The 12,861-nt window shown below is 46.4% G+C and overlaps 1 protein-coding gene across 2 annotated transcripts in view; it reads right to left on the bottom strand.

The window, feature by feature from the left end:
- The window catches only part of LOC141055791 (uncharacterized), a 109,192-nt gene that overhangs the window by 87,455 nt on the left and 8,876 nt on the right, over positions 1-12,861 (bottom strand). For both annotated transcript variants that reach the window (XM_073552500.1, XM_073552499.1), the window contains exon 2: positions 12,661-12,810. In XM_073552500.1, the coding sequence (XP_073408601.1) occupies positions 12,661-12,738 (78 nt within the window). In that variant the 5' untranslated portion in view covers positions 12,739-12,810. The remainder of the gene's footprint in view (positions 1-12,660; positions 12,811-12,861) is intronic.

Raw genomic sequence — 12,861 nt, 5'->3', positions numbered from 1 at the left:
GTAGTCACCCAAATTAAAACAAATGCCAGAGTTGAACACTGGCTGGGTGCAGCTGATATAGTTGTCTAGTCAGTCAAAGGTATGGACAAGACCTGTGGGAACCTCGCCTGGTTCACTTTAATGAATGTGAGCATGCCCACGTTGTCTGTGGACAGGTCAATGTGCTAAACACATGTTCCAACAATCCACTTGCTGCACGGTAGGCCAGTACCTCCAAGGCATAAAGGCTCTGGCCATGTGTCCAAATAGGAGACCTGGAAGCTAAATGGGGTAGGACCCATCAGTTAGTACGTGGAGACTTGTGGACATGTACTCTTACACCATGTTGATGTAATGCTGCCTCCTGGGACCATATCAGATGGTAGTGCCAGAGATGGTAGTGCCAGATGTGGCATGCCGAGAAAGTTTTTCCACATTTCAGCCATGCTAGCCCTGCCCTCTGAGGTGGTGGCGGTGCCCCAGCTGCATTGGCGACTTCCTTCTCCGCCTCAGCCTTGTTCTTCCATTGAGCACCCGCTGTCAGGTGGGAAAGCAGTCAGCAATTTCTCTACCAGCATGCGCTTGTATTCAATCATTTTGCAATCCTGCTACATTGGCGGAAGTAATAATGGTATGATGGTATGTTGTCCTTGTAGCGGAGATCCAGCAGGGTGGCCACCCAGTAATCAGCACTGGCAACAATATGTGCAAATCAGCAGTAGTTGCGCAGGCACAGCAGCATGCATTCGTTCATGTGTGCCAGGCTGCACAAACTGTCCACAGCGTGAAGTGTATCTTCTGGGTGCTCTGTATCCTCCTAGCCACACTCCAGTGATGCCCGTGCACTGCTTTCAGCGCCACCCTGTTGTGAACACAGTTCCTCCTAATCCTCAAAAACTGTCCCCTGGCTGGACGGTTGTGTACCTAGCCACCATTGGTACAGTAATACACCGAGCTATGTGGGGACTAGAGGTCTGATAACAGTGTGAATTGGCCATGCTCCACTTCCTCCTGTGCCACCACCTCATCCATTATCACTTAAATAGTTTTTTTTTCCAGCAGGCATAGAAGTGGTATAGTAACGATGATGATGGTGTCATATTGGTGGAGTATTCAAAGCAGCGCAACACAGCACACATGTTCCACATGGAGGTCAACTCATTGGTGGTGAGGTTGTGTTGTTCCACAGAGTGACTCAGCAGCTGAAACTTCCTTATTGACTGCTGCTGCTTGCAAACTCTCTCCAGCATATGCAAAGTAGAGTTCCACCTTGTGGGTACATCGCACATGAGGAGGTGAGTGGGAAGGCAGATGAGACGCTGCAGCGCAGACCACTGAGTAGCAGCAGGAAGAGAGTGCCGAAAGCGCACACACACACTGTCCAAACTTTCAGTAGCAGCTCTGAAATATGTGGGTCGTTTTTTAGGCAGCTCTGCACCACCAAATTCAGCATGCACAGCAGGCACGCAATGGGCGTCAAACCAGCTAAGCCCAGATCTGCTACAAGATTTCGCTCATAATCGCACACCACCAGGCTGGGCTTGAGTTTCACCGGCACCAACCACTCATCTGTCTGCTGTTTGACCCCATCCATAGCTTCTGTTTCTGCTTTCGTTTCCCCCTGGCTTCGCTGAACATGGTGGTGCAGTTCTTACTGTAACCTGATGAGGAGGCAGTGAACGAAGCAGAGTAACGCGCAACATAGAGAAATGCCCAGCAATCCTCGGTAGTGGTAGGATGTGCTCCAGAACGCCTTCAGCCTTTGTCCCAGCCACCTCTACATTTATCTAGTGAGCAGTTAGGGAGATGTAATATCCCTGGTCATGCTTACTGGTCCATATATTGGTGGTTATTTGGACTTTGACACTGATGGCATTGTGCAGTTGTGATTTGGTCCGCAACATGTGTGTGCAGTGCAGGGATGACACACCTGGAAAAGTAATGGAAAAGTAATGGAGGCTGGGAACAAAGTAATGCAGGACAGCCATCACCAGTTTTTTAAAACTGTCCATCTCCAACAACTGAAAAGGCAGCATTTCAAAGGCCAGTCATTTGGAAATGCTGTCATTGAAGACTATGGCTTGTAATTGAGTAGCTGCTTCTGATCTGGTCATTACCTTTCCCTATAAAACCTGACCAAACCTTCTCTTCTTTGTCAGTGAAAGTTCTGCTTCCTAGCTCCTTTTAGACGTCTTTCTGAATAGGAGATTGTTGTTATTAATAGATATTGTTGCGGCGTGCTGTTTTTGGGTATATGCTTTTCTCATTGTAGTATTCCCATTTGGTTGGTACATTCCTATCCTTTCCTATATATCTCTCTACCATTGGTGAGCGTTTGTATGTTTGTTGCTTTTTGTTATCCCTGTCTGTATTACGTGTTGATACACTAGCATTCCTGTCCCAGGGACAGCTTAGGGAATAACAGAACAGTAAGGCTGGTGGCCCAAACCTCCTCACCTTCAGTGGTACCTTTGGAAGCAGGGAAGGATAAGGCCCCAGAGACTGCTCAGGGCCCCTTTCCCTAATCACGAACAGTCTCAGCGTTTCATTAATGCGAAGGATACTGGAGGCACTTTAGATATATAGAGGATGGGATAGAGAGCCACCCCTCCCTTCTCCCGTCTCCCATGTATAACTCTGAGGCTCTACTGACATTTCCTACCCACTCCAAACCATCCAATACCTCCATGCAGCACTCAAAACATTCATACAATTCATCCCACCACCTGCTGTTTTTTCTCCTTTTACTAGTTGCAGGCGACATCTCCCCCAACCCTGGGCCTCCCTCCACCAGCATACATTACTTTCCTCCAGCTGCATATAGAAACCCTGCTAATCTTATTAACATTCAGTACATGCCTTCTCCTATCACTTTCCAATGTGCTCTCTGGAATGCACGGTCTATGTGTAACAAACTGACTTACATTCACGATTTTTTTCTCTCTAATTCCCTTAACCTTCTGGCTATTACAGAAACCTGGATCCAGCATTCAGACACCACCGCTGCTACCGCTCTCTCGTTTGGTGGGATGAAATTTTCACATACCCCCAGACCTGAGAACAGACAGGGTGGAGGTGTTGGTTTGCTCCTTTCATCACAATGTGCTTTCCAGGTCATCCCCCGGTTTCCTCACTTACATTTCCTTCCTTTGAAGTCCACGCCGTCAGACTCTTTAAGCCCTTCTCCTTACGAGTGGCGGTTGTCTATCGCCCCCCAGGCTCCTCCCGCCAGTTTCTAGACCACTTCGCCACCTGGCTTACTCACTTTCTATCCTGTGACATCCCCACCATCATCATGGGAGACTTTTTTTTTTTAATCAGATAAATTTTTATTTATGATAACAATTACATCATATACATGATATCAAGCAATTGTTCACATATAAACATGTTTTTATAAACAAAAACAAAACTCCTCCCTCCCTTTTCCCCCCCTATCCCCCCTCCGAGATCCCTTCGGTGCCTTCCCCGTTCCTCGTCCAGTACTCTTTCCAACATCCATATATAGTTATGTAATGTGAATATCTTCCATATCCCAATACGTCCCTCCCACCCCTCTAACTCCATTCTACCCATGGCTGCCATATCTTGTGAAACACCTCAAGTTTATTTCTCTTAGTGTAAATACTTTTTACCAATGAAATTATATGCTCCGCCTGCGCAAGAAAGTCCCGTCTAGTCGGAGGCTCCTCTCTGATCCAAAACCGGGCAATCAATTTCCTTGCTATGAACAACAGTCTAGCAATCGCCAGTTTGACCATAGCCGCCGCTGCCAATTCTTCCACAAAGCCTAAAATACAGATCAAAGGGTCTCTGGGGATTACACATTTATATATCCATTCGATCCGATTCAGTACAACTGTCCAGTATGTAGACAATCTAGGGCAACACCACAACATGTGCATCATATCTGCCCGTTCCTGCGAACACCGTGGACAATCGGAATCAGACCTCAAACCCATCTTGAACAATCTATCAGGAGTTCTGTAAGCTCTATGAATTACGTACAGCTGAGACATCCTCCCAGGTTCGCTCATAGAAATCTTAGGCACATATTCTAAAATAGATTCCCATCTATCATCACTTATTTCTCCCAATTCAGCCTCCCATTTCACTCTAGCCTTGATGGGATGACTGACTAGAAATGTAAATAATAAATCTCTATACACTTCTGAGATTGCCCCCTTCGTCTCGCTGTTCCCCAAAATGGAGGTCAGCGTGACATCAATCTGGACCTCAACAGGCCTCCTCCGACATTGCGATCGATACGCATGCTGAATTCTTTTATAATGATACATATTTGAGTGTGGAAGCTGGAACTCTGATTGTAGCTCCATGAATGATTTAAGTCTCCCCTGACCCACAAGCTGACCCATCCGTCTGATTCCTGCCTCTCTCCAAAGCCCAAATCCCTCCATTCACTGGAATTCTTGTAAATTTATGTTATCCCACACTGGAGAGTATTTAGTAAGGCCCGTGACACCCCTAATCTGTTTAACTTTCTCCCATACCTTATGAATAAGGAGAACCGTAGGAAACCTAGAGCCAAATTTTAAAAACTGCCCCCCTTCCAGGCTCTCTCCCAAAGGCCATTTCCCAAACAGCTTTCTCAAACTACTGGGCGATTGTTCCTGTCCTGTCTCCTCCCCCCATCCTCCCATATGTTGACATTGTGCTGCTAAAAAATATACCCAGGGATTAGGAAGCGCCACCCCCCCCTTCCTCTTTCGGCCTCTGCAACGTTTCTTGTTTAAGCCGTGGGCTTTCCCCCCCCCATATTAGGTCGCCGAACAGCGATTTAATTTTACAGAACCTACTCTGTGGGATCCAAATTGGAGAATTATGCAGTACATACAGCAGCTGCGGCATCACAATCATTTTTAAAAGATTTACCCTTCCAATCACCGAAAGATGTAATTTATTCCACGACGAAATCTTGGAACGAACTTTTTGTAGCAGAGGGCTTAAATTAAGTTCTTCAAAACTACTCAAAGGGAGGGCGTTCTGTATCCCCAGATATTTAAATCTCGAAACTACTCTCAATTTCGGTGATATTCCAACCTCCCCAATATCTCCATCTACTGTATCAATGGGCATGATGCACGATTTATCCCAGTTAATTTTGAGTCCAGAAAATTCTCCGAATTCCTCAATTAATGCCATCGCATTATCCAAGTTCTCCCCCGAGTCCCCCAGGTATAGCAGAATATCATCAGCGTACAGAGACACCTTCTCCTCCTTCCTTCCATAAACAAATCCCTTTATCTCCTGTTTATCCCTTATTTTAATAGCTAGGGGTTCCACGGCGAGGGCAAACAGCAACGGAGATAATGGACATCCCTGTCTCGTACCCCTATGTAGTGAGAAACTATCAGATAATTTATTGTTTACTCTGATTTTTGCCGTCGGAGAGGAATACAGCAACCCCACCCAAGACATAAACCTAGGCCCGAACCCAAAGCCCAACAGGACCGACCACAAGTACTTCTATTCTACACAGTCAAAAGCCTTATGGGCATCCAAAGACACTACCACTCTTTTTCCAGCATTATCGGCCGGAATTTGCATATTTAAATATAATCGTCTTAGATTGATTGCTGTAGATTTATTGGGCATAAAACCCGATTGATCTGGGTGAATTATTTTAGCCACCACACGGGTCAACCTGTTGGCCAAGGCCTTTGCCAATATCTTAATATCTGTCGTAAGAAGTGAAATCGGTCTGTAGGACTCCGGATCCAAAGGGTCTCTATCGGCTTTAGGAATGACCACAACAATGGCCTCTCTCATAGAAGTAGGCAGCTGTCCCCTCTCCAACGACTCATCAAATACCTTCACCAATTTAGTTATTACTTCTTCATTTAGTATTTTATAGACCTCCGTTGGAATACCATCTGCCCCCGGGGCCTTATTACCCGCCATGTCCGCCAATGCCACCCTCAACTCCTCTGCCGTAAGCAGCCTATCCATGCACTCTCTATCTTCATCCCCCAATCTAGGAAGCTCAATCGTCCCCAAATAACTGTCCATCTCCTCTTGACCTTTATGTGTCTGTGAGTATAACTCACTGTAAAACTGTTTAAATACTTCCAAAATTTGATCCCCCTGTGAAACCACGGTACCTTCCTTATTTTTAATTGCATATACATGGGAAGATTCCCGTTGTGCCGACGCCACCACTGAGAGCAGGTGTCCCACTTTTTCACCCTCCGCGTAGAATGCCTCATTCTGAAACGCCCGCCGTCTCTCCGCCTTACGGATATGAAGTTTATTAACTTCCAATTGGGCCACTTTCATGCGGGTCTGCGTATCTGTATTACACTGCGCACCCAATGCCTCCTCCGCTGCCCTTAGTTCCTCCATCACTGCTTTGTCTTGATTTTGAGACTTAGTCTTATATCGAGATACTTCTCTGAATAAAATCCCTCTCAAAAAGGCCTTCATAGTATCCCAGACTATATGGCCCTCAGCACTGCCTTCATTTATCCTAAAAAATTCTCCCAATTCTTCTCCCACCTTTCCCATATCCAGCAACCGTAACCAAAAGGGGTGAATTTTCCATCCCATTCCTGTCAACCTCCCTTGCCCTCCCAATTGTAGAGACACCTCCAGTGGACAATGATCCGATAGGACCCTGGGCAGATATTCCACTTCCTGTACCAAGTCATCCATTCCCTCATTTCCTAAAGCCACATCAATACGAGATAAAGATCCATATGTCGCCGAATAACATGAATAAGTATATTTCTCCATATTCCGAACTCTCCACAAATCTATCCAACCAATCTCCCTCATGTAGTTTCTAAAAGGTGTCACCTTCCCCCCCTTCCCACCCCCCGTATGTTTACCTTTATCCCAATGATCATTTGCAATATTATTTACATCACCGATTACAAGCAGCGGGACTCCCATCATTTCCCAGATAAGTCCAGAATTTCCTGTATCTTTTTTCTAGAGAATGGTGGAGGGATATACAAGGACACAATACATAATAATCTATTCAAAATTCTGCATACAATAAACACGTATTGCCCGTCCCTATCTATTATAGCCTCCACTTCTTCGTATGGAGTAGAATTGTGGATTAACACCGACACTCCCCTTGCATAGGCCGAATACGTCGAGTGATAAGCCTTCCTCACCCATCTTTTTTGTAGCATTGCGACTTTATCCTCTACCAGGTGTGTCTCTTGGAGGCAAATCACTGAGGGCCTCAGCTTCAGCAGATATTGTAAAATTGCAACCCGTTTTGAAGCGTTAGCGAGACCCCTAACGTTCCAGCTTAGAATCTTAATTCTATCCCCCATAATATGTTGCAATCCCAAACATTAGACACGTTATAGGTAGAATCTCGATCCTCCCCCCCATCCCTCCCCCCCACCTCCCCACCTCTATCCCCTTTCTCAACTTCCCAACTGGAATAAACTCCCCTCCCTCCCCCCCCTCCCCCTACCCCTCCCAAAAAATTAGTTGTCTCCCACAGCCTTTAAGCTGATAAGAATTCTCTCTCCCTCTCTATTTGAGAACCAGTAGGGCGTTTTAACAGCCTAACGATACAAGCTCTGTATTCCAACTACCCTCCCGTCCACATTAATCCAACTGCAATAAGCGTTGTGCCGCCGAACACAACCTTCTTAAACCAACATGGCATTGCTTCATCTCAAAGATGACCATTAACTTAGTAATTTCAAACTAAATCACAGTTAGTCACTGTTTCAACATCACTCAGAGTATGCTTCAACGGGTCCGTCCCGCTCTGATATTTTGTATATTAGAGTCAAGCCAGAGTGTCGCCTCCTCTGGGTTCTGAAAAAAGTGCACCCGGTCCAAAGCTGCGACTCTCAGTTTAGCTGGGTAGATCATCGAGTAGCGCACATCTATGTCTCGTAGTCTTCTTTTAACTTCTCCAAACGTCATCCGGAGCTTCTGGACTGCTGCAGAATAATCTGGGTAAATGGAGATGCGATTGCCATCTATGGTAAGTTCCGCATGGGTCCTGGCTTTCCTCAGCAGAGTGTCTCTGTCTCTATAATTCAAAACTTTAGCCAAAATGACTCTTGGAGCTGATCCTGGGGGCAGGGGTCTGGTGGGCACCCGATGCGCTCTTTCAACAGAAAACATTTTGGTAAGGCTGTCCCCTCCCACAGTATTCTTCAACCATGACTCAATGTACTCAGTGGGATTATTGCCCTCTGCTTTTTCTGGCACCCCCACAATCCTCAAGTTACTCCTGCGGGAGCGGTTCTCCAAATCATCAGTTTTAAATTCCAGCTCAGCTATACGTTGCATATACTTCTTTTCCCTTTTCAACAGTTCATTAACCTGGTCCTCCGCACTTCCCACACGTTCTTCCACCACCTCCACTCTCAGTTCAACTATGCGCACTGCAGCGTTAATCGCAGCCATCTCCCCCTTTAAATCATCCACACGACCATTCAGAGCTGCAAGGGCAGATTTGTTGTACATTACCACAGAGAATATGTCCTTGAGCGTCGGCTCTGCTACATCCAGTGTGTCAGGCTGCTCAAGCTGGCCAGTACATGCAGCCACCTCAGGGGATCTCCATTCCTCCCCACCACTCTGTGGCTGGCCCCCTCCTTCCTGCTGTGTCACAGGGACATGTTCTGGGTCAGGTCTCTCCCCTTCAGCCTCTGACTGCTCATTAGCAGCCTCCTCTGACCTTGCAAAGCGTTCCAGCCGAGCGATCACCTCCATCTTCCTCTGATATGCCGCGCTCGCCCTTGCCGCCTCCTCTGCAGCCTCGGCGCCATCTTGGGCCTGAGCATTTCCAGACGCTGCCAGCTCCTTCTGTCTCCTGCGCATCATCCTGCTGCGGGGCTCTTCTCCACCCGACCGCACTCTACTCCCTGCTACTCCCCAGGTTTCTGCACACTCCGTGGGGGAATTTCAGCGTTCGGCGGCGCTGCAAATAGCTATAATCAGGGAGATTGTGGCAGGAGAGCTCCTCTGCACGTCCTCTCACATCGTGCGCTAGGCCACGCCCCCATCATGGGAGACTTTAACGTCCCCATCAATGATCCCCTCTCCCAATCTGCCTCTCATCTTCTTTCTCTAACTTCTTCATTCGGCCTCTCACAGTTTACTAATTCTCCTACACATGAGGACGGGAATACTCTGGACCTGGTTTTCTCCTGTCCCGGCTCACTGCACGACTTTACTAACTCCCCTCTCCCGCTCTCGGACCACAACTTCTTTCCTTCTCAGTCAAGAATTGTCTCCTCACCCGGGACACCCCCACTTACCACACTTATCGGAATACACGTACCATTAATACCCAGCAACTTATGGACAATCTCCACACATCTTTAGCCCCCATCTCCTCCCTCTCCTGTCCAGACTTAGCATTGTCACACTTCAATAATACACTGAAGAATGCCCTAGATCAAGCAGCACCTTCTACATGCAGAAAGACCTGACACAGACAACGGCAGCCCTGGCACACAATGCAAACACGCTTTCTTCAGCGTGTGCAGAGCGGCAGTGGAGAAAATCTCTCTTAGCAGAAGACTTCATCCACTATAAGTTCATGCTCAAAACCTATAACTCTGCCCTTCATCTGTGGAAACAATCCTACTTCACCACCCTCATCACATCCCTATCCAACAACCCAAGATGACTTTTTGAAACTTTAACTCCATCCTGAAACCTAGAGTACAGGCCCCCATCACCAACCTCAGCGGTGAGGATCTGGCCACTTATTTCCTAGAAAAAATCAACCACATCCATCAGGATATCTCAGCCCAATCTCCTCAGTGCCTGGATCCCCTTCCCTGCCGCACCTCAAGCTCACTAGATATCTTTGAGCCTGTTTCAGAAGAAGAAGTTTCCAAGCTCTTCGCTTCCGCTCGGCTTACAACCTGCAACAGTGACCCCATTCCTTCACAGCTCCTGCAGTCTCTCTCACCAGTGGTCACCACTCACCTGACTAAAATATTTAACCTCTCTCTTTCTTCAGGTATATTTCCCTCCTCATTTAAACATGCCATCATAACCCCTTTACTTAAAAAGCCATCCCTGGACCAGAACTGCACTGCTAACTACAGACCTGTCTCTAACCTTTCCTTCATCTCTAAACTCTAAACGGGGCAGCACGGTGGCTCAGTGGTTAGCGCTGCAGCCTTGCAGCGCTGGGATCCTGGGTTCGAATCCCACCAAGGACAACATCTGCAAGGAGTTTGTATGTTCTCCCCGTGTTTGCGTGGGTTTCCTCCGGGCACTCCGGTTTCCTCCCACATTCCAAAGACATACTGATAGGGAATTCAGATTGTGAGCCCCATCGGGGACAGTGATGAAATGTGTGCAAACTGTAAAGCGCTGCGGAATATGTTAGCGCTATATAAAAATAAACATTATTAAACATTATTAAACTCCTGGAACGCTTGGTCCACTCCCGTCTAATCCCCTATATCTCTCGGATAATGCTCTTCTCGACCCCTTACAATCTGGTTTCCGCTCTTTACACTCTACTGAAACTGCCCTCACTAAAGTCTCTAATGATCTAATAAAAGCTAATAAAATTGCTCCCTGCTGATTCTCCTGGATCTCTCTGCCGCATTTGACACTGTGGATCACCAGCTCCTCCTCACTATGCTCCGCTCTATAGGCCTCAAGGACACAGCCCTCTCCTGGTTCTCCTCCTACCTCTCTGATCGCTCCTTCACTGTATCGTTTGCCGGCTCCTCTTCCTCTCCTCGTCCCCTTACTATCGGGGTCCTGCAGGGCTCTGTCCTAGGCCCCCTCCTCTTCTCTCTATACACTGCCCCTATTGGACAAACAATCAGCAGATTTGGGTTCCAGTATCATCTCTATGCTGATGACACCCAATTATACACTTCTTCCCCTGACATCACCCCTACCCTAATTCAAAATACCAAGGATTGTCTATCTGCTGTCTCTAACATCATGTCCTCCTTCTATCTGAAACTAAATCTCTCCAAAACTGAACTTCCTGTGTTTCTCCCCTCTACTAACCTCACTCTACCTAACATCGAAATAACCCTGGAGGGTTCAACCATAACTCCCAAGCAGCATGCCCGCTGTCTTGGGGTCATATTCGACACCGAACTTTCCTTTACTCCCTGTATCCGATCACTCACTCGCTCTTGTCACCTGCATCTTAAAAACATCTCCAGAATCCGACCTTTTCTCACCTTTGAAACTGCTAAGACTCTTACTGTCGCTCTTATTCATTCTCGTCTGGACTACTGCAACTCTCTTCTGATTGGTCTCCCTCTTTCCAAACTTTCTCCTCTCCAATCCATCTTGCAGCCAAGGTCATATTTCTGTCCAGACGCTTCACCGATGCCTCCATCTTGTGCTAGTCATTACACTGGCTACCTATTCGCTACAGGGTCCAGTATAAACTCATCTCTCTCACCCACAAAGCTCTCCACTGTTCTGCACCGCCTTATATCGCCTCTCTCATCTCTGTCTATCGCCCTACACGTGCCCTCCGTTCTACAAATGACCTAAGACTAACATCCCCCGTAATCCGAACCTCGCACCTCCGTCTCCAAGACTTCTCTCGTGCTGCTCCAGCTCTCTGGAATGCACTTCCCCAGACGATCAGACTGATACCTAGCCCCGACCTATTCAAGCACTCTTTGAAAACCCATCTCTTCAAACAAGCCTACCAGATCAACTACTCAGTAAACTAACTTTGCCCTGTTCCCTCCTTCCAAATATTATTCAGAATCTGCACCCTACTATTCATCTGTCTCCACACACTCCATGCACACGATAACTGCACTTGATACTTGACTATTGCACTTAAACACACGGGCTGATGACCGGATCATGCAGCTTTATATGAAAATCCCTATTTATTATAATTGCCAGACCTGAATTAACAAGCACTTTTCACCTACTGTGCCCCTCCATTTCCTTGTAGATTGTAAGCTTGCGAGCAGGGACCTCACTCCTAATGTCACTGTTTAAATTGTCTTAACTTGTATTGAATTTATTGTCTGTACATGTCCCTGCTTAATTGTAAAGTGCTGCGGAATATGTTGACGCTATATAAATAAAAATTATTATTATTATTAGATCCACTAGTATGCCTACACAACTAGCTAGTGTTCACAAGGCCTCACCCTTACTCCTGTATCCACCTGCCTCATTCTATGCAGTCACATGAGTACTTATACTTTAATCAGATCATTTCAACGCACACCTACTGTAGGTATAGCGACTGTCCACTAGCATAACCACAAACACAATTATCATGTTCAGATTCCTAATTATCTTAGCTTTAAATCCTCTTACTGTATTCTATTTTGCTATATATCAAAATCCTAAGCTACTCTGAATTCAGATTCATACTGTCTTTCCAATTGTAAGGTTCTTATTTCCTAACACAGCACTATAGCCTCTTTCCCCTGATGACGCCATCTGGCGAAACATGTTGGGGAGGCTAATGGCTGCTAATATTTAACAGCACTTTGCATGGCTGTGATGACTCCGGAAATGCCTACAGCCTAAAAGCTTGTTTATTGGCTGCACTGAAGCCTGTCAACAAACTTTATTATACATCCAAACTCGAACAGAAAACCAGAGTTCAGGGAAAAAGTCTGTGTTTGAAGTTCGGAACCGGCCACAAGGCCCGAACTTTACAGATAGGATTCACTTATCCCTAAATGTGACGTTATCAGAATCTCTCACCTCCCTACAAAGCTGGAAGAGGATCTCCAGGGTAATGTGTAATATCCTCTCCGCCATCTTATCACTTTTCCTTTCCATCCTTTATGAGTCAATCAGGAAAACTCTCTCATCTAGAAGATCTCCACTGAGAGGATCCAATATTGTAAATACCTGAAACGGAAGAAGACGAGACAATAAGTAACATCATAAAGAACCCTGTGT

This window comes from Dendrobates tinctorius, unplaced genomic scaffold, assembly GCF_039654945.1.
Source record: "Dendrobates tinctorius isolate UK_male_01 unplaced genomic scaffold, ASM3965494v1 ptg000192l, whole genome shotgun sequence".
Classification (NCBI taxonomy): domain Eukaryota; kingdom Metazoa; phylum Chordata; class Amphibia; order Anura; family Dendrobatidae; genus Dendrobates; species Dendrobates tinctorius.
This window is presented reverse-complemented; position numbering and strand designations above follow the sequence as displayed.